Raw genomic sequence first — 22,557 nt, 5'->3', positions numbered from 1 at the left:
GGCTGCTAAGGCTTTTCTCTTCTCTTCGATGACAGGTGTTATCTCTTCCGAGTGAGCCTTGAACTAGTCTGCCGATCTGCTGGTCTTCTTGCCAAAGGTGGACATGGCAGCGTTGAACACATCGTCTCTGAAGTTCTCCCATCTTGAACAGGCGATGACCCAAGCTGGACAAGGGAGAGTATCATTGAGCACACGTGCAAAATCTTCCACCTTGTCCTGGTTGCGGGTCTTGGTGGTGTCAATGCGAGGTCTGCCCTTCTTTTTCGAATGATGAATCTTCTTTGTTTGCATCTTGACCCTGCTACATACCAAGGAGTGGTCGGTCTCACAGACAGCACTCTGGTAGCTACGCGTAATCTTGACGCTGGGTAGACTTGCATGCCTGGTAAGAATCGGGTCAAGCTGGTGCCAGTGTTTGGATCTGGGGTGTCTCCAAGAGACTCGGTGCTGAGGCTTTGTGCCGAAGAACGTGTTGGTGACACAGAGACCATGAAGGCAGCAGAGTTCTAGCAGACGTTACCCGTTCTAATTCATCCTCCCTATGCCGAATTGACCCAGACACGTGGGTCAAAAGTTGTGATCGGCACACACTCTGGCACTGAAGTCGCCGAGGATGAACAGTGGCTCCTTTACAGGGATTCTCGCTATGACACTGTTGAGGTCATCGTAGAATTTTTCCTTTGCCTCTGCTGGAGAAGTCAGGGTTGGTGCATATGCACTAATTACATTGACTGGTCCAATTTGGGAGAGCAGTTACTGAGACAGAATTCATTCGGTTTCCCCCATCGGTGGCATTATGTGTCCCAACTGCATTCCTGACGGCAAATCCAAAACCATGTTCTCTGGTCTCATCTGGAGGAGATCCTTACCAGAAGAAAGAGAAGGCACTCTCTCTCACAGATCCTGATCCTGGAAGCCTGGTCTCTTGGAGAGTAACAATATCCATCTGCAGTTTGCTCAGCTCCCTATCGATGATTGCTGCTTTTCCGGCGTCGTTGATTTCTTGCAGGTCGTCAGAGAAACCTGGTGTCAGTGTCCTGCCGTTCCTATGTACCCAGCTTTAGAGCAGTTGATATTTTCTTTTTAGGTTTGGTATTGCTTGGTGCAAAGTTGTCTGGCCCCTTGTCAGTTTTTACTCTAAACCCCACGCACCCAGTGAGGTTAACGGATCGTGGCGAGGCAACACCTTATTGGCTGGGGTTTGCTCAGCTTGAGACGGGCGGTAGCTGCCCAGTGGGGTGCGATGACCCCTCCCACCGTCGGAAGCAACCCCTGGCATCGCACACTTCGCCATTCGTGCAGAAGACTTAAAACCGGTAGACTGTCGCTTCCCGTTTTGGTTCGACGCTATGAGGTGAAGCGGGAGTGTTCTCTCCAGGGTCCAAAACCTGAGTAGGTAGATATGGAGGAGAAGCTGTTACCCATGCAGCAGATCCCCCCTTCTCTACGTTGCTGAAATTATCCAATGGAAAGGCAAATGTCAATACACATGGTTCCAGCACCGTCGCAGGAGCTGCCAGAACGAGGTCGAAGTCAACAACGAACTACCTTAGGGACTCCAACTCCGGATTTTTCTTCGAGGTTGATTCCTGAAGCCTTTCTCAAAAACGGGGTATGGCCGCAAGGCAGCAGAGGTTTAAAATCAGGATTTTCCTTCCTCTAGATGGGCTGCCTTCCCAGGGTATCAAGTCCCATCTACCCGGAGTAGATGGGACTCAATAGAGAAGTAGATCTTCTGCAAAGTACTCTTTATACAACACACTGGCCACACCGTCTCTCCTCCCGTTTACTTATCAGCTTCTATTTATGTCCCAAACTCTCTGGAGTCTCGCAATTAACTTTGGCGAATAAATCTATTTCAGATATGCTTGAGAGCTGTATACAAATGTAAACAATTAAATACCAATGACATGTTGAATATTTACATATACGGATACCTAATTCAGCTGTTTGTGTGGTGTATGTAATCTTCCACTCCCATCACTGTAATGAGGAACACTTTGTCAGGTGAGACACATGCCTCACTCAGGAGGTTAGACACATGCTTCCACTCAGGAGGTGAGACACATGCTTCCACTCAGGAGGTGAGAGACACGCTTCCACTCATGAGGTGAGACACATGCTTCCACTCAGGAGGTGAGACACATGCTTCCACGTAGAAGATGAAAGACACGCGTCCACTCAGGAGGTGAGACACATGCTTCAACTCAGGAGGTTAGACACATGCTTCCACTCAGGAGGTTAGACACATGCTTCCACTCAGGAGGTTAGACACATGCTTCCTCTCAGGAGGTTAGACACATGCTTCCACTCAGGTGAGACACATGCTTCCACTCATGAGGTGAGACACATGCTTCCACTCATGAGGTGAGAGACGCGCTTCCACGTAGGAGATGAAAGACACGGCCTCGGGTCGGCCAACAGTGCCTCTACAGGAGGTTAACCATAACAACAATTATTTGTAACAGGGTACAAGTATCGAAGTGGTGACTTGGGTCACGTCAGACGCGTGCCTCAACCCATGTACCATGACATTCTGAAAAGTCCAACAATCTGGAGTCCGGCCAAGTTGGTGATTAGTCCAAGTGGTACATTATCCAGTAAACGCTCTCGTTTACTCCGATCATTTATTAACGTTATCCAATTGAATTTGTATTCACTTATTTTCAGGTCTTGACGAAGTATCAGGTAACTAATCTGGAAGTAAACAACTGTTCTTGTTCACTGCAGGTTTATGGCGTCGACTCAGTTCGAGTCGACGGACGCCAGGAGAGCCTTTCCGTGTTTCGACGAACCCGCCATGAAAGCTTCCTTTGAGATCTTCCTCGCCAGAGAGGCTTCTATGTCCTCAATATCAAACATGCCGAAATATGAAACCTTCCCTGTGTAAGAAAATAAAAAAAAACTAAATTATAGTTTAAAACTTTACTGAATAACTATTGCTATTGTTTGAAATAAAGGAATTTGTGAGTAAATATACTAACAACTGACCTACTTGAACAGCGAGGGTCAGGAGGGGTGGGAGTGGGACCACTTCAACACCAGCGTGCCAATGTCCACCTACCTCGTCGCCTTCGTCGTCTCCGACTTCGGCCACGTTGACTCTAATGCCAATGATCACGTTCTCTTCAGAGGTAGGTAATGCTAACCTTCACGTTCTCTTCAGAGGTAGGTAATGCTGACCTTCACGTTCTCTTCAGAGGTAGGTAATGCTGACCTTCACGTTCTCTTCAGAGGTAGGTAATGCTGACCTTCACGTTCTCTTCAGAGGTAGGTAATGCTGACCTTCACGTTCTCTTCAGAGGTAGGTAATGCTGACCTTCACGTTCTCTTCAGAGGTAGGTAATGCTGACCTTCACGTTCTCTTCAGAGGTAGGTAATGCTAACCTTCACGTTCTCTTCAGAGGTAGGTAATGCCAACCTTCACGCTCTCTTCAGAGGTAGATAATGCCAACCCACACATTCTCTTCAGAGGCAGGTAATGCCCACCATCACGTTCAATTCTGAGGTAGGTAATGCCAGACCTCACTATCTCTTCAGAGGGAGGTAATGCCCACCATCACGTTCAATTCTGAGGTAGGTAATGCCAACCCTCACGTTCTCTTCATAGGTAGGTAATGCCCACCATACGTTCTCTTCAGGGGAAGATAAAGCCAGACCTCACGTTCTCTTCAGAGGAAGATAAGGCCAGACCTCACGTTCTCTTTAGAGGAAGATAAGGCCAGACCTCACGTTCTCTTCAGAGGAAGATAAGGCCAGACCTCACGTTCTCTTTAGAGGAAGATAAGGCCAGACCTCACGTTCTCTCAGAGGCTTTAATACGACTGACCTAACGATCAAAATATTCGTGTAAAATATTTTATATATAAGAAAATATAAAAACCACATATTTCACATATTGTTACGAAGCAAACGGAAGCTTTGAATCAGTATCATTTGCATGAAAAGCTCTAAACGAAAATAATTACGTTCTCTTGAATTCATTTTTGCAAGATCCTTGTTTGGTTATGAGATGAGGCTACCGGTATCCTTGTGTAAGTTTGTGTCTTAGTGGTGTGGTAGTTTTTGTCTTAGTGGTGTGGTGGTTTGTGTCTTAGTGGTGTGGTGGTTTGTGTCTTAGTGGTGTGGTGGTTTGTGTCTTAATGGTGTGGTGGTTTGTGTCTTAGTAGTGTGGTGGTTTGTGTCTTAGTAGTGTGGTGGTTTGTGTCTTAGTAGTGTGGTGGTTTGTGTTTTAGTGGTGTGGTGGTTTGTGTCTTAGTGGTGTGGTGGTTTGTGTCTTAGTGGTGTGGTGGTTTGTGTTTTAGTGGTGTGGTGGTTTATGTCTTAGTGGTGGGGTGGTTTGTGTCTTAGCGGAGTGATGGTTTGTGTCTTAGTGGTGTGGTGGTTTGTGTCTTAGTGGTGTGGTGGTTTGTGTCTTAGTGGTGTGGTGGTTTGTGTCTTAGTGGTGGGGTGGTTTGTCTTAGTGGTGTGTGGTGGTTTGTGTCTTATTGGTGTGGTGGTTTGTGTCTTAGTGGTGTGGTGGTTTGTGTCTTAGTGGTGTGGTGGTTTGTGTCTTAGTGGTGTGGTGGTTTGTGCCTTAGTGGTGTGGTGGTTTGTGTCTTAGTGGTGTGGTGGTTTGTGTCTTATTGGTGTGGTGGTTTGTGTCTTAGTGGTGTGGTGGTTTGTGTCTTAGTGGTGTGGTGGTTTGTGTCTTAGTAGTGTGATGGTTTGTGTCTTAGTGGTGTGGTGGTTTGTGTCTTAGTAGTGTGATGGTTTGTGTCTTAGCGGTGGGAACATAATACTTCCTTCGTGAACAACTTCTCCAGCTCCTTCAAAATTCGTGAGCTGATTGTTAACTACTATCTTAGGTTATACCATAAATAGTCATAGTACATACCTAACATTTGACAACAGGCCTGATGCTGTATAACTTTCTTCTGATGTTTTTACTGAGGTGTGGATATTGTGATGTGGGAAAAAACCTCCACATTACCCATAAATTGTTTAATGCAACAAGAAGAAAATAAAATGCTGTAGTTTTGTATCAATTACAATATAAAGAAAATAATTTAATCAGTCATCAAGGAGATAGGGTTCGTGACAAATTTGATCTAGAAAACGAGATTACTAATTTTCTCGTCGCAACATCTCGTTCCAAAACGTATTTACTCAATTTAATATTAAACCCCACAGTTGGATGACTGAAACTAGTAAATAACACTTCCATAAGCTAAACGGAATTATCAGTAACAAAATTTATTACATAAAACACCTCCCGGAATCCACTAAAACCTTCGAGGGACGCATCACCTGAACAGGACCGGGAGGGAAGTCGGCCATTTTAGATAGATAGTGAGCGAGTACTGGAATTCCTGATCGTGATACACAGAGCGTGCCGCTGGTACTTGAAGTGAATACCTATGGAAACGGACGTCTTCGATGACGACAACTACAGGGAAGTGCCTAAATTATCCGTCAATTCCTTAACTTAATTTGTCAATTTTAGTATGACAAAAGGTTTAGGCGGTCATAAGAAATGACTTTCCCTAAGGGGTGAATCTACAAAATAACTCAACTTGACTGAGTTGTTCAATATATAATAATAATAAAATTGTGCTCGGCTACATTGTAACGTTTCGACGGGCTGGAGTCGGGACTCACTAGAAGTGAGAAATTTTCATTCATGTTGAGGTGGCGTTACCAGAGACGATGCCATTAACCCAGCAGTGGCCACCAGCATATACAATACCTGATTCCTATGACTATCGAAGCCTTCAAGTCGTATAAGCTGGCTATATCTTATTTATACTAACCATTTATATACATTTAACCCATTTACCGTTTAATAATGGTTTAGTGAAATTAATTATAAGTTAACCGTTTAATTACGGTATAACCAAATATAATCATATAACGACTGTTACAAAGGGACTGTTGGAAACCTTTTAAAGATTTTGATTATCCTTAGACCGGGAGCCGGTCGGCCGAGCGGACAGCACACTGGACTTGTGATCCTGGGTTCGATCCCAGGCGCCGGCGAGAAACAATGGGCAGAGTTTCTTTCACCCTATGCCCCTGTTACCTAGCAATAAAATAGGTACCTGGGTGTTAGTCAGCTGTCACGGGCTGCTTCCTGGGGGTGGAGGCCTGGTCGAGGACTGGGCCGCGGGGACACTAAAAGCCCCGAAATCATCTCAAGATAACCTCAAGAAGAAGATAACCCAAGACTGTGAAGGGAAGTTTGTCTATGGGATAAACATTAAAGCTGTTCAGTACGCTTTTGAATGAATAAATAAATTAAATATAATTTATTTAATGAACAATAAATAAAAATAAATAAAATAAATAGATTTCCCACCGGTAAGTTTTCCCACATGTGGCGTCTAATCAAGAACACTAATTTTATGGTTCCTTAACCATTTGGCAGTAGATTATCAAGAGTGCTTCAGGTAGTTACCCTGTTGGAAAGTCTATCTGCAATCAAGCATGGTCTTAGTAGAGGGAACTGCTGCTTTGGATAAATTAACCGGATTAGTAATTCAAGATTACCTTAACGTTTCAAATTCTACAAATTTATTATAGTAAAGGGATGCATGAATTAGCAGTCGGATGTTTGGTGAGTTGATGCTGTCTTGGATCCTTTCTCACTTATCAATATATTTACGTTGTCATTTACAGTCTGGGTTCGTGAAGATGCCATACAGCAGGCAGACTACGCCATCAATACCGGCCCAGAAGTTCTCACCTTCTACGAGGACTACTTCAACATCCCATTCCCTCTCCCCAAACAAGACATGATTGCAATTCCTGACTACTCAGGCGGCGCTATGGAGAACTGGGGGCTCATAACCTACAGGTCAGAACGATTATTTTAGTTTTTGAAGATATGCAATTCAATGCCACAAGGATTAATTGAGAGCTTCTATAATTACGTACCATATCAAGTTCATGAATTTTGACTGTTTATTTCGGATGCTTGATTTAATAAGTGGTTTTAATCTGAGAACCTGTTAGCAAAGGTTTATACATATGTAGAGAAGGCACAGTACAAGCATATACTAACTCACTAACTCTCATATACGAGAAGTATTATATGATCCTCTTGATGATATAGCCGTTAAATGTAAATTGTTCACCAACGGTGAATCAACAATGTCAGGAAAGAGTAATTAGTAATTATGAACAAACAGTAATAAGGCAAATATAACAATATTATCACAAACTGAAATCGCTATGAAGACTTAATTACACATACATCATCTCATAGGGTCCATCCTCGTCCTCACAACATTTCTATTCATCGTTCACGGGGATTATAGACTCAAGTGGTTACAGGGGTCAACTTTGTCAACACATCAATTGATATGATGAATGCTTAAACTTATTTGTTAAGTTGAGCAATTATTGACAGCCTTATCCTGTTGAATTCAATCATCTGAACCTGACATCGCACACGACTCAACAGTCGTCTTCCACACTTTAAAACATAATCTTTGACAATAAATAAGCTGGTACCCTCCCCAGTGATAAATAAAGGGGAGACTATCTAAAATAACCTTATCGATTTCACAAATTATTTTAGTTGCTCATTTATATCTATAAGGTTATGCATTCCCTTACTGATGCTATTTTACTTTAAATTTCTTTTGTAGCATCAACGAACAGTCAGTTAAAGCACGAGGCTGATTATTTACATAATCTCACATTAGCTGCCAACCAGTGTAACATGGAAGAAGTAATTGGATAGGGAGGATTAATTGATATTAAGGAAGAATACAAATATTGCCTAAAACAAATACGGATTAAAAAAAGTTTAGTAACACACCTGGTAAAACCGCCGTAAAAATCAAGTTAAATGTACTACAGCATTCCTCTCACCCTCTGTTTTGTCAAGCAATAATACCTGAGTGAGAATGCCAACAATCTTAGTCAAAACCCCATTCTTCTGTTACATGCACTCAGCCGCACCAGACACACCTTAACTCGTCTGCCCTCAAACTTATAGATACACAGCAGTTTCTTAGAATAAATTATGATTGCCATCTTGGTTCTTTTAGACCAGTGATTACTAAACTTTTTTTTACTTCCGATCTCTTGGTTCGATAAACTCTTATTCGATGCTTCTAGCTCCATTTTGTACTTACAACGACGGTTTATGGACTAATTTTGAACCAGAAGATAGAGTGATCAATTCTACACTTCCGAAAACCACTCTAGAGTAGTGTAATGCTGACCACTGGTACTCACACCCGAAACCCCTGAGCTAAACAGAATGGTATTTCACCCCCTGCACCATGGGTGTCAATAGTGCCACCATAAAAACTATATTATATACCATATCAATACATGCGACACACTAAGGAAAATATTGTTAAGGTGGTCACCCCATGGGTTATGGCGGTGACCCACGTGTGAGAGAGAAAATAGGCACAAGTGACAGACGTTCACCTTGAGCTATGGCTTCTGTGGGTGGTAGATGAAGCAAGTCTAAGTTTCTTGGGTGGCCGAAGGGCGGAATGGAAAACTGGTCCAGTCCTGATATACAGCCAATATGTAGATAGAAGCCCAAATCTAGTGGATGGAGTAAAAGGTGCGTGCTTAGCAAGGTGGGGTTGTCCTCCCTCTGCCCGGGGAGAACGCGCACGTCTGCCGCCTACTAATCAGGATGCAGCTTCACTTAAGGTATGAAACACTCCCTCTGGCGGGCACCAGAGCCCGCCAGAGGGCTCTGGTGAGGGCTCTGGTTGTTGATGACACTTGGTGTCAATTACCGACTGAACAAATATTGTAAATCAAATGCAATATCATTCTCTGATAACTGGGAACACTTCTATGGAAGGAATGACATGTATGACGGGATGGGTTCCATTTATCCAGGGCTAGGGTTGTTGCTGCTGCCAACTCGTTTGAACTTGTGGTTGGAGGGGTTTGTTTGGGTATAAACTGTTAGTAGATAGTGGTATGGAATTGATATGGAGAAAGAGACAATAAAAGTATATGTTGGTGGGGGGGAAATGGCAAAATGAACAGGGAAGGGGAAGAAAATGGACCTCAAAATAACAATACACTTAGGATATATATTACACGAACAGTAGGAGTCTAAGAAATAAAATAAACAACTTAAATGCTCTTGTTTGCCCAGAAACAATAGATATCTTTGCACTTACTGAAACATGAATGAATATACAAAACAGATAATTATTAACTGAATATCAAATAAACGGATTTAACTATTTCACACAGATAGATATATTAGACGAGGAGGGGGATTATGCAGGGGCTTCAGTCAGGCACAGGCAGTCACAGTGAGAGGGTGTGTTAGCTGGAGCTCCGATTGTAGTAATATTACCATAGCAATATGGAAGGTGTAGTTGTTGGAAATTTCCAACAATTATTCTCATCCCTAATACAATAGGATGTATTTCCTGTATTAGGCTTCATAATCATTTAATACTCATTTACTAATCCTTAGTACAATGGGATGTATTTCCTGTACTAAGTGTCATAATTAACTAACACTACTAATCTGTAATTTAGTATCCCAGAATTCATTGCATTTGGATGTGGATCATCATGTAATTTTCCTAGAATTGTGGCCGTGTTGCGTCAGCCACCCACAGAGAATAAATTTCCACATATCTGTAGATCTAATAGAAGTTCAACCATTTACTTTCCTTTATCAAGGATAATTATTTACTAATAGGTTTCCTTTATTTAGTATTCAACAGTTTACTTGAATTCCTTTACCCAGGTAGATAGCTGTTCTAGTAAATAATATCATAATCTAAAATAATTTTCACCTCCAAAGATTTTCGTTTTATTATGCAGTCTGCATTAACTGACCTGCACTACGAGAATCAAATATTACCACATAATGTATTTAATTATAATATCATCAGTCGTCATAAACACTTCCTTCCCTATTTAACTTTGATTAATGAAAAGCATTTATGCTCGGGCTCCCTACGGGGAGTTATCGCGCATGTATTCACCTAGTTGTGCTTGCGGGGGTTGAGCTTTGCTCTTTCGGCCCGCCTCTCAACTGTTCACTAACTACTTTTTTTCCCAGACCACACACACACATACCCCAGGAAGCAGCCCGTGACAGCTGACTAATTCCCAGGTACCTATTTACTGCTAGGTAACAGGGGCATTCAGGGTGAAAGAAACTTTGTCCATTTGTTTCTGCCTGGTGCAGGAATCGAACCCGCGCCGCAGAATTACGAGCCCCCCACGCTATCCACCAGGCTACCAGGCCCCTACCATGCGCATCCCCCGAGAGGGAAGGGGGGACTCTTGCCATATTAGATCCACTGGCAGCAAGGTGTTTCGAAGCTGTCATTCTATATCAGACAATCCTGCAAGCATCCGTACATCATCGGGCTTCAGATTGAGGACCCAGCTCTCCAGTGCACGGACACCAGTATCGGCATGCATTATTCCCTCTTGTAATATTATTGTGAGCTCATCGATAATATTCATGTAGGTGCCCTGTCGTGACGCTGCAGGCAAAACTATAAACCCCATGTAAGTGCTGTTTCCTCCCCTCCAATTATTTAGATATTGCATTTATGTGTGTAATTATTAATCTGGGGTGGAAATTATGGAAGTTAATTATTGCAGCAAGGAGTAACACAACTGAGGAGGCGCAAGACTGTTCATATGCTTATGTGTTCCAAGGATCACTATCTCAGAGCTGATTCCAGACTCTTGTAGAGATTAGACTCCAACTACGTTCCTCTGTCATAGCTGAGATTTAATTAGTTCTTATTGTAGATAGTTCTCAGTTGTGAGAGTCAATGCATACTATATTGCATATTGATTTCATATTATTTAATCTTTAGCGTGATGTAGTGTTTTTGCATTACAATTCACTAATCAATATAATCTGTATGTGTGCATATTATCATCCTTATCATGTATACAATTATTATATATGCATCACGTAGACTAACCTCATAGAAGACCCCCTCCCCCCAAAAAAAAAATGTTTCATGGGAAGATGGTTCTAGAATGTATAGAATATACGGTTCATTGCACAATAGAATAGTAGAATTTATTGCATTTAATGATAGAGATCCATAAGCCACTGGTTCTCTCATTTAAAATAGAATTCAGGTCCTTCAAGCTATCTTAGAATTAATTATTGTTTTGCATTTATAGAATTATACATTTTATTAGTATTAAACTAGAGCCAGATTTTCCTACATAATTATCTGGTCCTTCGATCCTAGATAGTCTAGTCAACTAGACTATAACTAAGAACTAGTGTAAATTCAGATTATATTTCATAACTAGTATAATTAGTAGAATATAGCCAGAAGTTAGGCTATCTACAATTCATTAATTACTTATCATCCCTGATATCATTATACTCTTTAATTAAGTAGTATTATCAGGTGCTAGGACATAAGCATAGAATTCACGGCAGTATACCTGCCACTCTTATAGAATTACGGCAGTAGAATACCTGCCACGCATATAATCATTCGTAGTAGTAGGATACTTGTCATATATAATCACTTGTATATACTTTATATAAATCAAAATTAGAAAAAAAACATAGCACTATCTTGAATTTGCACACCAGTAGTATTATAGTATATTTCAACCTATATAGAATAGAATTCTTAGACTGGAATTGTACTTAGTAGTGTACAACTCTAGCCTGACTCATTATTACTAGCCAGCCTAGATAGGTAGGATTACTAGTAGACTAGTATTGTACCAGGCAGTACAGCCTAGTCAACATTTATTTTTGTGCAAACTCAAGTCAGGGTAGGACTTATCATAATTTTACACAATTGTGTTACACATCTTATTATATTACTGTGTACCTTTTGAGTGTTACTGAAGTGTCACTACCCATCCAACGCTGATTATGATGAGCTAAGCCGCCTAGGAATTCCTGTATAGACACCAAAGTACTACTCAAATATTAGCTATTTACTATTAGGTAGGTAAGCTAACCCCTACTTTGAGATAGGATTAACATAGCCTAAGGAATTGAATATTAGGCTATTAATAACCGCACTGGCGCCACGTATATATGAGCAAGTATCATAGCTGCTAATCACAGCCACATAAACCTTGTAAGGCTTAACCAAGTAGTCACTATGGCTAACCTAGAGAGCACAAACCGTTCTCTAATCTCATTCCAAGGTCAAGTGGTAGACTTACTTGACCAATATGAAAAACTTTCACGAAAGTCTCCAGTTGACCATAATCAGCTGAAAATTAAATTACAAGTCTTAGAGACCAAATTTGTCCAAGTGAAGAGAATGAACAAGTCTTACAGAAACAAGATCCTTGTCAGTAAAATTGAAACTGACAAGAGGAAGCAAATCCTCTCTGACTTGACTGATTTTGAAGAAGATGTTCATGTCAAGTTGGAATGCTATAAAACCCTGCTTGAACCAGCTCAAGCAACCCGCTCATCAGATGAAATAAATGAGCTAGGCAATACGAGGATTCTCCTCTAATTGAGTCAGATTCTTTCACAAACGTAATTATGGAATTTGCATCCTCATCCAACACAGATTCACCCAACATTACATTAACAGAAACTGAACAGTTTTCTGAACATTTATCCATGCATCTATGGATTCAGAAAAGTTAATACATGAGGCTATTGTATTATTATGCCTCCAAAGTGAACCTAAGGTTGAAGCTGAATTGAAACTGAATCAGGCTGAAGTTCAAATTGAAACTGAATCAGTAGATGAAGCTGAAATAAAGGCTGAAGGTGAATCAGTAACTTTGAATCAGAATAGTGATGGTCCTAAGGATAAAGAAAGGACTATCATAAGAACAGAACATAAGAATAAAGGTAACTGCAGAAGCCTTATTGGCCGATACGAGGAAGCTCTTATTTATAACCACCCAATCCCACTCATATAAATGTCCAACTCACGCTTGAAACAATCAAGGCACTCCACCTCCACCACATTATGCGGAAATTAAAGTGGTTGATTAGAGATAAAATATTTACTTAAAATATTACACATCTCTTCGTCATTATCATTTATCTGACCAGTTTCAGTTTTTAATGGACCTATCCTTTCTCTAATCTTTGTTCAATATAACTAAAAAACAACTTTAGGATTTGTCTTTGCTTGCCCTGCTATGCAAACTTCATAGTTTCTTTTTGACCTCATTATCTCTTTTTTAATATTTTTAACCAGTTGAACGAATTCTTGTTCTTAACACTCTCACAGTGAGAGGGTGTGTTAGCTAGAGCTCCGATTTTAGAAATATTATCATTGCAATAATGGAAGGTGTGGTGAAGGAACTGATGAACCTAGTTGGAGCTCTAAGAGCAGAGATGGATTCGCTATGGGAGGAGGTACGACAGCTGAAACAACATCGAGAAGAAACGAAGGAGACCAATATTAAAAAGACCTCGTCGTGGAAAGTCGTAAAGAACAGGGGGTCTTATTAAGAAGACCTTGACAAGGCCGCCTTCAGACGCCCTAAGGACTTCAAATTCATTTGCCGTGCTGGAAAAGTGCTGTGGAGAGCCTGCAGTTTACTCGAAAGAGAAATCAACGAAGAGCAACGAAGCGCAGGCCCCTCAAAGTGCTTAGAAAGTAAAGGAGGCACCTAAGCGAATTTTGGTTGTGGGAGATTCCCAGGTGAGGTACTTAGACAGAACGTTTTGTGCTAGAGATAGGGGGAACAGGTTAAAGGTTTGCTATTCGGGAGCTGGAATTGGTGATATGGAAGCAAAGCATCTATGGGATGAAATATCTAGAGCATCTAGATCTAACAGTATTTATGCCATGGGTGACTTTAATTTTAGTGGAATAAACTGGGTGAACAAAACAGGGAATAGTGAAGCAGAAGATTTTCTAGAATTAATTGACGATTGCTTTCTTATGCAACACATTAAGGAACCAACGCGGGAAAATAATATTTTAGATTTAGTGTTAACTGACAGGGAAACACAAATTAATGACATCGAAATAGGGAGTGAGCTAGGGAACAGTGATCACAAAGTAATCAGATTTAGCATAGAATGGAATAGACCTGTAGGAGAAAATTCTGTTAAAGTGCCAGATTTTCGAAAAGCTGATTTTAATAGCCTAAGAAATTTTTTGGGTCAAATAGATTGGAAAGTCTTGGGTATGGGGTGTGGGCTGGTCTTGGAGCGAGACATGAACCCAGCGATAGGTGACGTAAAAGGGGATTTCGATGTGGATTTAATATATAACTTATTTAAGAATATTCTAAACAAAGCACAGGAACGTAGTATACCATACAAATTGAATAGATCGAATACTAATGACCCAAAGTGGATAACAAATAATTTAAAGAACCTTATAGGTAAAAAGAGAGCTTGGTACAAAAGGATTAAGAATGGGGAAGTCAGTTTAGAACAGGAATTCATACAACAGGTTAGAAATGTTAAAAAAGAGATTAGGAAAGCAAAAAGAAACTATGAAGTTCGCATAGCAGAGCAAGCAAAGTCAAATCCTAAAGGTTTTTTTCAGTTATATCGAACGAAGACTAGGGAAAGGATAGGTCCATTAAAATCTGAGACAGGTCAAATAACGGATAATGACAAGGAGACGAGTAGTATATTTAACTAATATTTTATATCTGTATTTACTAAAGAAGAACTTAACAATATGCCTTCAGCCGAACAAGTCTATGTGGGTGGGGATGAGGACAGGTTGACTAGTTTAGCAGTTACCAGGGAGGATGTAATTAAACAATTAGAAAAACTAAAACCAAACAAATCCCCAGGGCCGGATGAAGTGTTTGCCAGGGTGCTTAAAGAATGCAAAGAGGAGCATTCCGAGCCACTGTCTCCCATATTTAATAAATCAATAGAGTCAGGCAGAGTGCCAGAGTCATGGAAGGTAGCTAATGTGGTACCAATTTTTAAGAAAGGAGATAATCACTTGCGTCAAACTATCGGCCAATTAGCCTAACGTCTATTGTGGGAAAGTTACTTGAATCAATAATTGCAAAAACAATTCGTCTCCATCTTGAAAAACATAAATTAATAAATGAGTCGCAACATGGTTTTACAAATGGCCGTTCATGTTTAACAAATTTGCTAACTTTTTATTCCAGCATAGTTGAGGCAGTTGATAGTGGTAAGGATTGTGATGTTGTGTACCTTGACTTTAGCAAAGCTTTTGATACAGTGCCACATGAAAGACTAATTAAAAAAATAGAAGCTCATGGTATTGGGGGTGCTATATTAAGTTGGATTAAGGCATGGCTATTCCAAAGGAAACAGAGAGTTAGTATAAATGGGGTTAAGTCAGAGTGGGATAATGTTGTTAGTGGAGTACCTCAGGGCTCTGTCCTGGGACCTGTGTTGTTTATGATATATATAAATGATTTAGATTCAGGTTTGAGTAGCAACATTTGCAAATTTGCCGATGATACGAAAATCGGTAGGGAAATTAATTCGGAGGAGGACTCACTATCACTTCAAGTTGATCTAGATAGGGTTTTGAAATGGTTAAAGGATTGGCAAATGCAGTTTAATGCTGATAAATGTAAAGTTCTGAGGCTAGGTAATGATGATAGAGTTACAAGATACGAACTAGATGGTGTTGAGATTGCGAAGTCGGATTGCGAAAGGGATCTGGGAGTTATGATTAGTAAGAATTTAAAACAAAAGGATCAGTGCATTAATGTTCGTAATAAGGCGAATAGGACACTGGGATTTATTAATCGAAGCGTTAGTAACAAGACTCCTGGTGTGGTTCTTAAGCTATATCTTGCTCTGGTTAGGCCCCATTTAGATTATGCAGTTCAGTTTTGGTCGCCGTATTATAGAATGGATATAAATTCACTTGAATGTGTCCAACGTTGGATGACTAAGTTAATTCCCCAAATTAGAAATCTTTCATATGAAGAAAGATTAACAAAGCTTAAGTTACATTCACTGGAAAGGTGAAGAGTTAGGGGTGACATGATAGAGGTTTACAAGTGGATGAATGGACATAACAGGGAGGGTATTAATAGGGTATTAAAAATATCAACACAAGAGAGAACACGAAACAATGGGTATAAATTGGATAAGTTTAGATTTAGGAAAGACTTGGGTAAATACTGGTTCAGTAACAGGGTTGTTGATTTGTGGAACCAATTGCCACGTAACGTGGTGGAGGTGGGGACCCTCGATTGTTTCAAGCGCGGGATGGACAAGTATATGAGTGGGATTGGGTGGTTATAGATAGGAGCTGCCTCGTATGGGCCAATAGGCCTTCTGCAGTTACCTTCATTCTTATGTTCTTATATTATAAACAACATGAATGATATTATGGCTGGAAATGGGAACAATCCCATTATTTGTATTAGTGCAGGAGGAAATGATGTAGGTCCAGTTAGGAGTGAAGAACTGATTCAGAGGTATAAAACAGCCATAGAATTAGTTAGGACCAAAGGAGGAATCCCGATCATGTGTGGCATTCTTCCAAGAAAGGGAGTTGGAAATGTATGGTTGTCGAGGGCACTTGGTGTCAAACGCCGGCTGGAAAGATATTGCAGATCAAATGCAATATCTTTCATAGATAACTGGGAACACTTCTATAGAAGAAATGAAATGTATGCTCGGGATGGGGTGCATCTATCAAGGGCTGGGGTTGTTGTTGCGAACTCGTTGGAACCAGTGGTTGGAGGTGTTTGTTTAGGTTTAAACTGTTAGTAGATAGTGGTATGGGAATTGATATGGAGGAAGGAGGTAATAAAAGTATGTGTTTGAGGGAGAAAGAAATTGGCAAAATGATCAGGGAAGGAGAAGGGCCTCAAAATAACAATACACTTAGGGTATATATACAATACACTTACACTAACAGTAGAAGTCTATAAAACAAAATAAACGAATTAAATGCTCTTGTCTCTACAGAAAAAATAGATATTATTGCACTTACCGAAACGTGGATGAATGTATAAAATAGAGAACTATAGCTAAATATCAGATAAATGGATTTAAACTATTTCACATAGATATATTAGACGAGGAGGGGGAGTAACCATATATGTTAGGGACAATTTGAAATGTAACCTCAAAGAGGGAATCAAAACTGAGCCACACACACCCACAGAACTATTTGGATAGAATTAAATGAAAAAGCAAATAATCATTTAACAGGAGTTATATATAGGCCACCAAATTAAGACAGAATGGAAGCAAAGCATCTATAAGATGAAATATCTAGAGCATCTAGGTCAAAAAGTATTTGTGTCATGGGTGACTTTAATTTTAGTGGAATAAACTGGATTAACAGAATAGGGAATAACGAAGCAGAAGATTTAATAGAATTAATTGAGGATTGCTTTCTTATGCAACACATTAAGGAACCATCGAGGGAAAATAATATTTTAGATTTAGTGTTAACTAACAGGGAAACACAGATTAATGTTTTCACAGACTTCACCTGACCGACTTCACAGTCGGTCAGGTGAAGTCACAGTGAGAGGTTGTGTTAACCGGAGCTCCTGAGTGTTGTTATAGCAATATGGAAGTTGTAGTGAAGGACCTGGTGACTCTAGTGGGAGCCCTGAGGACAGAGTTGGACTCTCTGCGGGAGGAGGTGCGTCAGCTTAAAAAACTACGAGAAGTAACGAAGGAGGAGACCAGCAGTAAAGGGACCTCGTCTTGGAGAGTTGCGAAAGACAGGGGCCTTAAGAAGACTTTGATAAAGCCGCCTTCAAACGCCATAGCAACTTCAAATTCATTTGACGTCTTGGAGGACGAGTGCTGTGGAGAGACTGTGGATCGCGCAAAAGGGAAAGCAACGAAGAGAAAGGAAGCGCAGGCCCCTCAGAAAGTAAAGGAAGTACCTAAGCAAACATTAGTTGTGGGAGATTCCCAGATAAGGTATTTGGATAGAACGTTTTGTGCTAGAGATAGGGGGAACAGGTTAAGGGTTTGCTATCCCGGAGCTGGCATTGGTGATATTATAAACAACATGAATGATATTATGGCTGGTAATGGGAACAATCCCATTATTTGCATTAGCGTGGGAGGAAATGATGTTGGTCGAGTCAGGAGTGAGGAACTGATTCAGAGGTATAAAACAGCCATAGAGTTAGTTAGGAGCAAGGGAGGAATCCCGATCATATGTGGCATTCTTCCAAGAAAGGGAGTGGGAAATGAATGGATATCGAGGGCACTTGGTGTCAATTGCCGGCTGGAAAGATATTGCAAATCAAATGCAATATCTTTCATAGACAACTGGGAACACTTCTATGGAAGAAATGAAATGTAAGCTCGTGATGGGGTGCATCTATCGAGAGCTGGGGTTGTTGCTGTTGCGAACTCGCTAGAAGAAGTGGTTAGAGGTGTTTGTTTGGGTTTAAACTGTTAGTAGTTAGAGGTAAGGGAATTGATTTGGAGGAAGGAGGTAATAAAAGTATGTGTTTGTGGGAGAAAGGAATTGGCAAAACGATCAGGGAAAGAGAAGGTCCGCAAAATAACAATTCACTTAGGGTATATTACACTAACAGTAGAAGTCTAAGAAATAAAATTAACGAATTAAATGCTCTTGTCTGCACAGAAAAAATAGATATTATTGCACTTACCGAAACGTGGATGAATGTAGAAAATAGAGAACTATTAGCTGAATATCAAATATATGGATTTAAACTATTTCACACAGATAGATATATTAGACGAGGAGGTGGAGTAGCCATATATGTTAGGGACAATTTGAAATGTAGTCTCAAAGAGGGAATCAAAACAGAGCCACACACAGAAACTATTTGGATTGAATTAAACGAAAAAGCTAATAATATTATAATAGGAGTAATATATAGGCCACCAAATTTAGACAGAATGGAAGCAAAGCATCTATGGGATGAAATATCTAGAGCATCTAGATCTAACAGTATTTATGTCATGGGTGACTTTAATTTTAGCGGAATAAACTGGTTGAACAAAACAGGGAATAGTGAAGCAGAAGATTTTCTAGAATTAATTGACGATTGCTTTCTTACGCAACACATTAAGGAACCAACACGGGAAAATAATATTTTAGATTTAGTGTTAACTAACAGGGAAACGCAAATTAATGACATCGAAATAGGGAGTGAGCTAGGGAGCAGTGATCACAAAGAAATCAGATTTAGCATAGAATGGAATAGACCAGTAGGAGAAAATTCTGTTAAAGTGCCAGATTTTCGAAAAGCTGATTTTAATAGCCTAAGAAATTTTTTGGGTCAAATTGATTGGAATGGCTTGGGTATGGGGTGTGGGCCGGTCTTGGAGCGAGACATGAACCCAGCGATAGGTGACTTAAATGGGGATTTCGATGTGGATTCAATATATAACTTATTTAAGAATATTCTAAACAAAGCACAGGAACGTAGTATACCATACAAATTGAATAGATCGTATACTAATGACCCAAAGTGGATAACAAAGAATTTGAAGAACCTTATAGGTAAAAAGAGAGCTTGGTACAAAAGGATTAAAAATGGGGAGGTCACTTTAGAACAGGAATTCGTACAACTGGTTAGAAATGTTAAAAAAGAGATAAGGAAAGCAAAAAGAAACTATGAAGTTCGCATAGCAGGGCAAGCAAAGACAAATCCTAAAGGGTTTTTTCAGTTATATCGTACTAAGACTAGGGAAAGGATAGGTCCATTAAAAACTGAGACAGGTCAAATAACAGATAGTGATGAAGAGATGAGTAGTATTTTTAATAAATATTTTGTATCTGTATTTACTCAAGAGGAACTTAACAATATGCCTTCAGCCGAACAAGTCTATGTGGGTGGGGACGAGGACAGGTTGACGAGTTTAGCAGTTACCAGGGAGGATGTTCTTAAACAAATAGTAAAACTCAAACCAAACAAATCCCCAGGGCCGGATGAAGTGTTTGCTAGGGTGCTTAAAGAATGCAAAGAGGAGCTTTGTGACCCACTGTCAACCATATTTAATAAATCAATAGAGTCAGGCAGAGTGCCAGAGTTTTGGAAAGTTGCTAATGTGATACCAGTTTTTAAGAAAGGAGATAGATCACTTGCGTCTAACTATCGACCAATTAGCCTAACGTCTATTGTGGGAAAGTTACTCGAATCTATAATAGCAAATAAAATTCGTCTTCATCTTGAAAAACATAAATTAATAATTGAGTCGCAACATGGTTTTATAAATGGCCGTTCATGTTTAACAAATTTGTTATCTTTTTATTCTAGCATTGTTGAGGCAGTTGATAGTGGTAAGGATTGCGATGTTGTATACCTTGACTTTAGCAAAGCTTTTGATACAGTGCCACATGAAAGACTGATTAAAAAAATAGAGTCTCATGGTATTGGGGGTGCTATATTAAGCTGGATTAGGGCATGGCTATACCAAAGGAAACAGAGAGTTAGTATAAATGGAATCAAGTCAGAGTGGGAAAATGTTGTAAGTGGAGTGCCTCAAGGCTCTGTCCTGGGACCTCTGTTGTTTATAATATATATAAATGATTTAGATTCAGGTTTGAGTAGCAACATTTGCAAATTTGCCGATGATACGAAAATCGGTAGGGAAATTAATTCGGAGGAGGACTCACTATCACTTCAAGTTGATCTAGATAGGGTTTTGAAATGGTCAAAGGATTGGCAGATGCAGTTTAATGCTGATAAATGTAAAGTTCTGAGGTTAGGTAATGATGATAGAGTTACAAGATACGAGCTAGATGGTGTTGTGATTGCGAAGTCGGATTGCGAAAGGGATCTGGGAGTTATGATTAGTAAGAATTTAAAACAAAAGGATCAATGCATAAATGTTCGTAATAAGGCAAATCGGACACTTGGATTTATTAATCGCAGCGTTAGTAACAAGACACCTGGTGTGGTTCTCAAGCTATATCTTGCTCTAGTTAGGCCCCATTTAGATTATGCAGTTCAGTTTTGGTCGCCATATTATAGAATGGATATAAATTCACTTGAACGTGTCCAGCGTAGGATGACTAAGTTAATTCCCCAAATTAGAAATCTTTCATATGAAGAAAGATTAACAAAGCTTAAGTTGCATTCACTGGAAAGGCGAAGAGTTAGGGGTGACATGATAGAGGTTTACAAGTGGATGAATGGACATAACCGGGGGGATATTAATAGGGTATTAAAAGTATCAACACAGGACAGAACACGAAACAATGGATATAAATTGGATAAGTTTAGATTTAGGAAAGACTTGGGTAAATACTGGTTCAGTAACAGGGTTGTTGATTTGTGGAACCAATTGCCGCGTAACATTGTGGAGGTGGGGTCCCTCGATTGTTTCAAGCACGGGTTGGACAAGTATATGAGTGGGATTGGGTGGTTATAGAATAGGAGCTGCCTCGTATGGGCCAATAGGCCTTCTGCAGTTACCTTTGTTCTTATGTTCTTATGTTCTTATGACATCGAAATTGGAAGTGTACTAGGGAGCAGTAATCACAAAGAAATCAGATTTAGCACAGAATGGAATAGATCCATAGGAGAAAATTCTGTTAAAGTTCCAGATTTTCGTAAAGCTAATTTTAATATCTAAGAAATTGTTTGGGTCAAATAAATTGGAAAGTCTTGGGCATAGGGGTGGGCCGGTCTTGGAGCAAGATGTGAACTCAGCATTGTATGATGTAAAGGAGGATTTCGATTTGGATTAAAAATATAACTTATTTATAAATATTTTAAGCAAAGCACAGGAAAGTAGTATACCTTACAAATTGAATACATCAAATAGAAATGACCCGAAACGGATAACAAAGGATCTGAAAAACCTTATAGGTAGAAAGAGAGCTTGGTACAAAAGGGTTAAGAATGGGGAAGTCAATTAAGAGCAAGAATTCGCACAACTGGTTAGAAATGTTAAAAAAGAGATAAGGAGAGCAAAAAGAAACTATGAAGTTCGTATAGCAGGCCAAGCAAAGGCAAATCCTAATTTTTTTTCAGTTATATCGAGCAAAGGTTAGGGAAAGGATAGGTCCATTAAAAACCGATACAGGTCAAATAACGGAAAATGACGAAGAGATGAGTATTATTTTCATAAATATTTTGTCTGTATATTAAAAGGGTATTAAAAGTATCAACACAATCAACCACTGATTAACCAACCTAGTGCCGGTGGGGGGATGGAAATAGCCTTGGATACCATCCTCTTTTGTCCAGTCGTGTTGGTCGAATGGTTAAGGGATCCTGTACGCCAGCAGGGTGCTCCTGGCAGTATGGGTTCGAGTCACTTTTGGATGTGAGTTTTCAGTTGCATATAGTCCTTGGGACCATTCAGGCTTGTTCGCATTTGTGTTCCTCACGTGTGAACCGAAGAATGAGTTGTTTTGATAAAAACCATGCCCAAGATTACCAACCGAGTGCCGGCAGGGGGATGGAAATAGCCTCGGCTACCATCCTCTTTTGTCCGGTCGTGCTGGTCGAGTAGTTAAGGGATACTGTACGCCAGCAGTGTGCTCCTGGCAGTATGGGTTCGAGTCAATTCTGGGGTGTGAGTTTTCAATTATATATATATATATATATATATATATATATATATATATATATATATATATATATATATATATATATATATATATGTCGTACCTAGTAGCCAGAACGCACTTCTCGGCCTACTATGCAAGGCCCAATTTG

The 22,557-nt window shown here is 40.0% G+C and overlaps 1 protein-coding gene across 2 annotated transcripts in view; it reads left to right on the top strand.

Moving 5' to 3' along the window:
* LOC123765533 (aminopeptidase N) overlaps nucleotides 1-22,557 on the top strand; it is a 126,719-nt gene that overhangs the window by 30,016 nt on the left and 74,146 nt on the right. For both annotated transcript variants that reach the window (XR_011230015.1, XM_069333850.1), the window contains exons 5-7: nucleotides 2,731-2,886; nucleotides 3,004-3,134; nucleotides 6,658-6,835. Coding sequence is in view for 1 of the 2 variants with exons in the window: in XM_069333850.1 (XP_069189951.1) it covers nucleotides 2,731-2,886; nucleotides 3,004-3,134; nucleotides 6,658-6,835 (465 nt within the window). In the remaining variant the exon portion in view is untranslated. The remainder of the gene's footprint in view (nucleotides 1-2,730; nucleotides 2,887-3,003; nucleotides 3,135-6,657; nucleotides 6,836-22,557) is intronic.

The sequence above is a fragment of the Procambarus clarkii genome, chromosome 30 (assembly GCF_040958095.1).
Source record: "Procambarus clarkii isolate CNS0578487 chromosome 30, FALCON_Pclarkii_2.0, whole genome shotgun sequence".
NCBI lineage: Eukaryota > Metazoa > Arthropoda > Malacostraca > Decapoda > Cambaridae > Procambarus > Procambarus clarkii.
The sequence above is the reverse complement of the archived record's forward strand: the minus strand, read 5'-3'. Positions and strand labels throughout refer to the sequence as shown.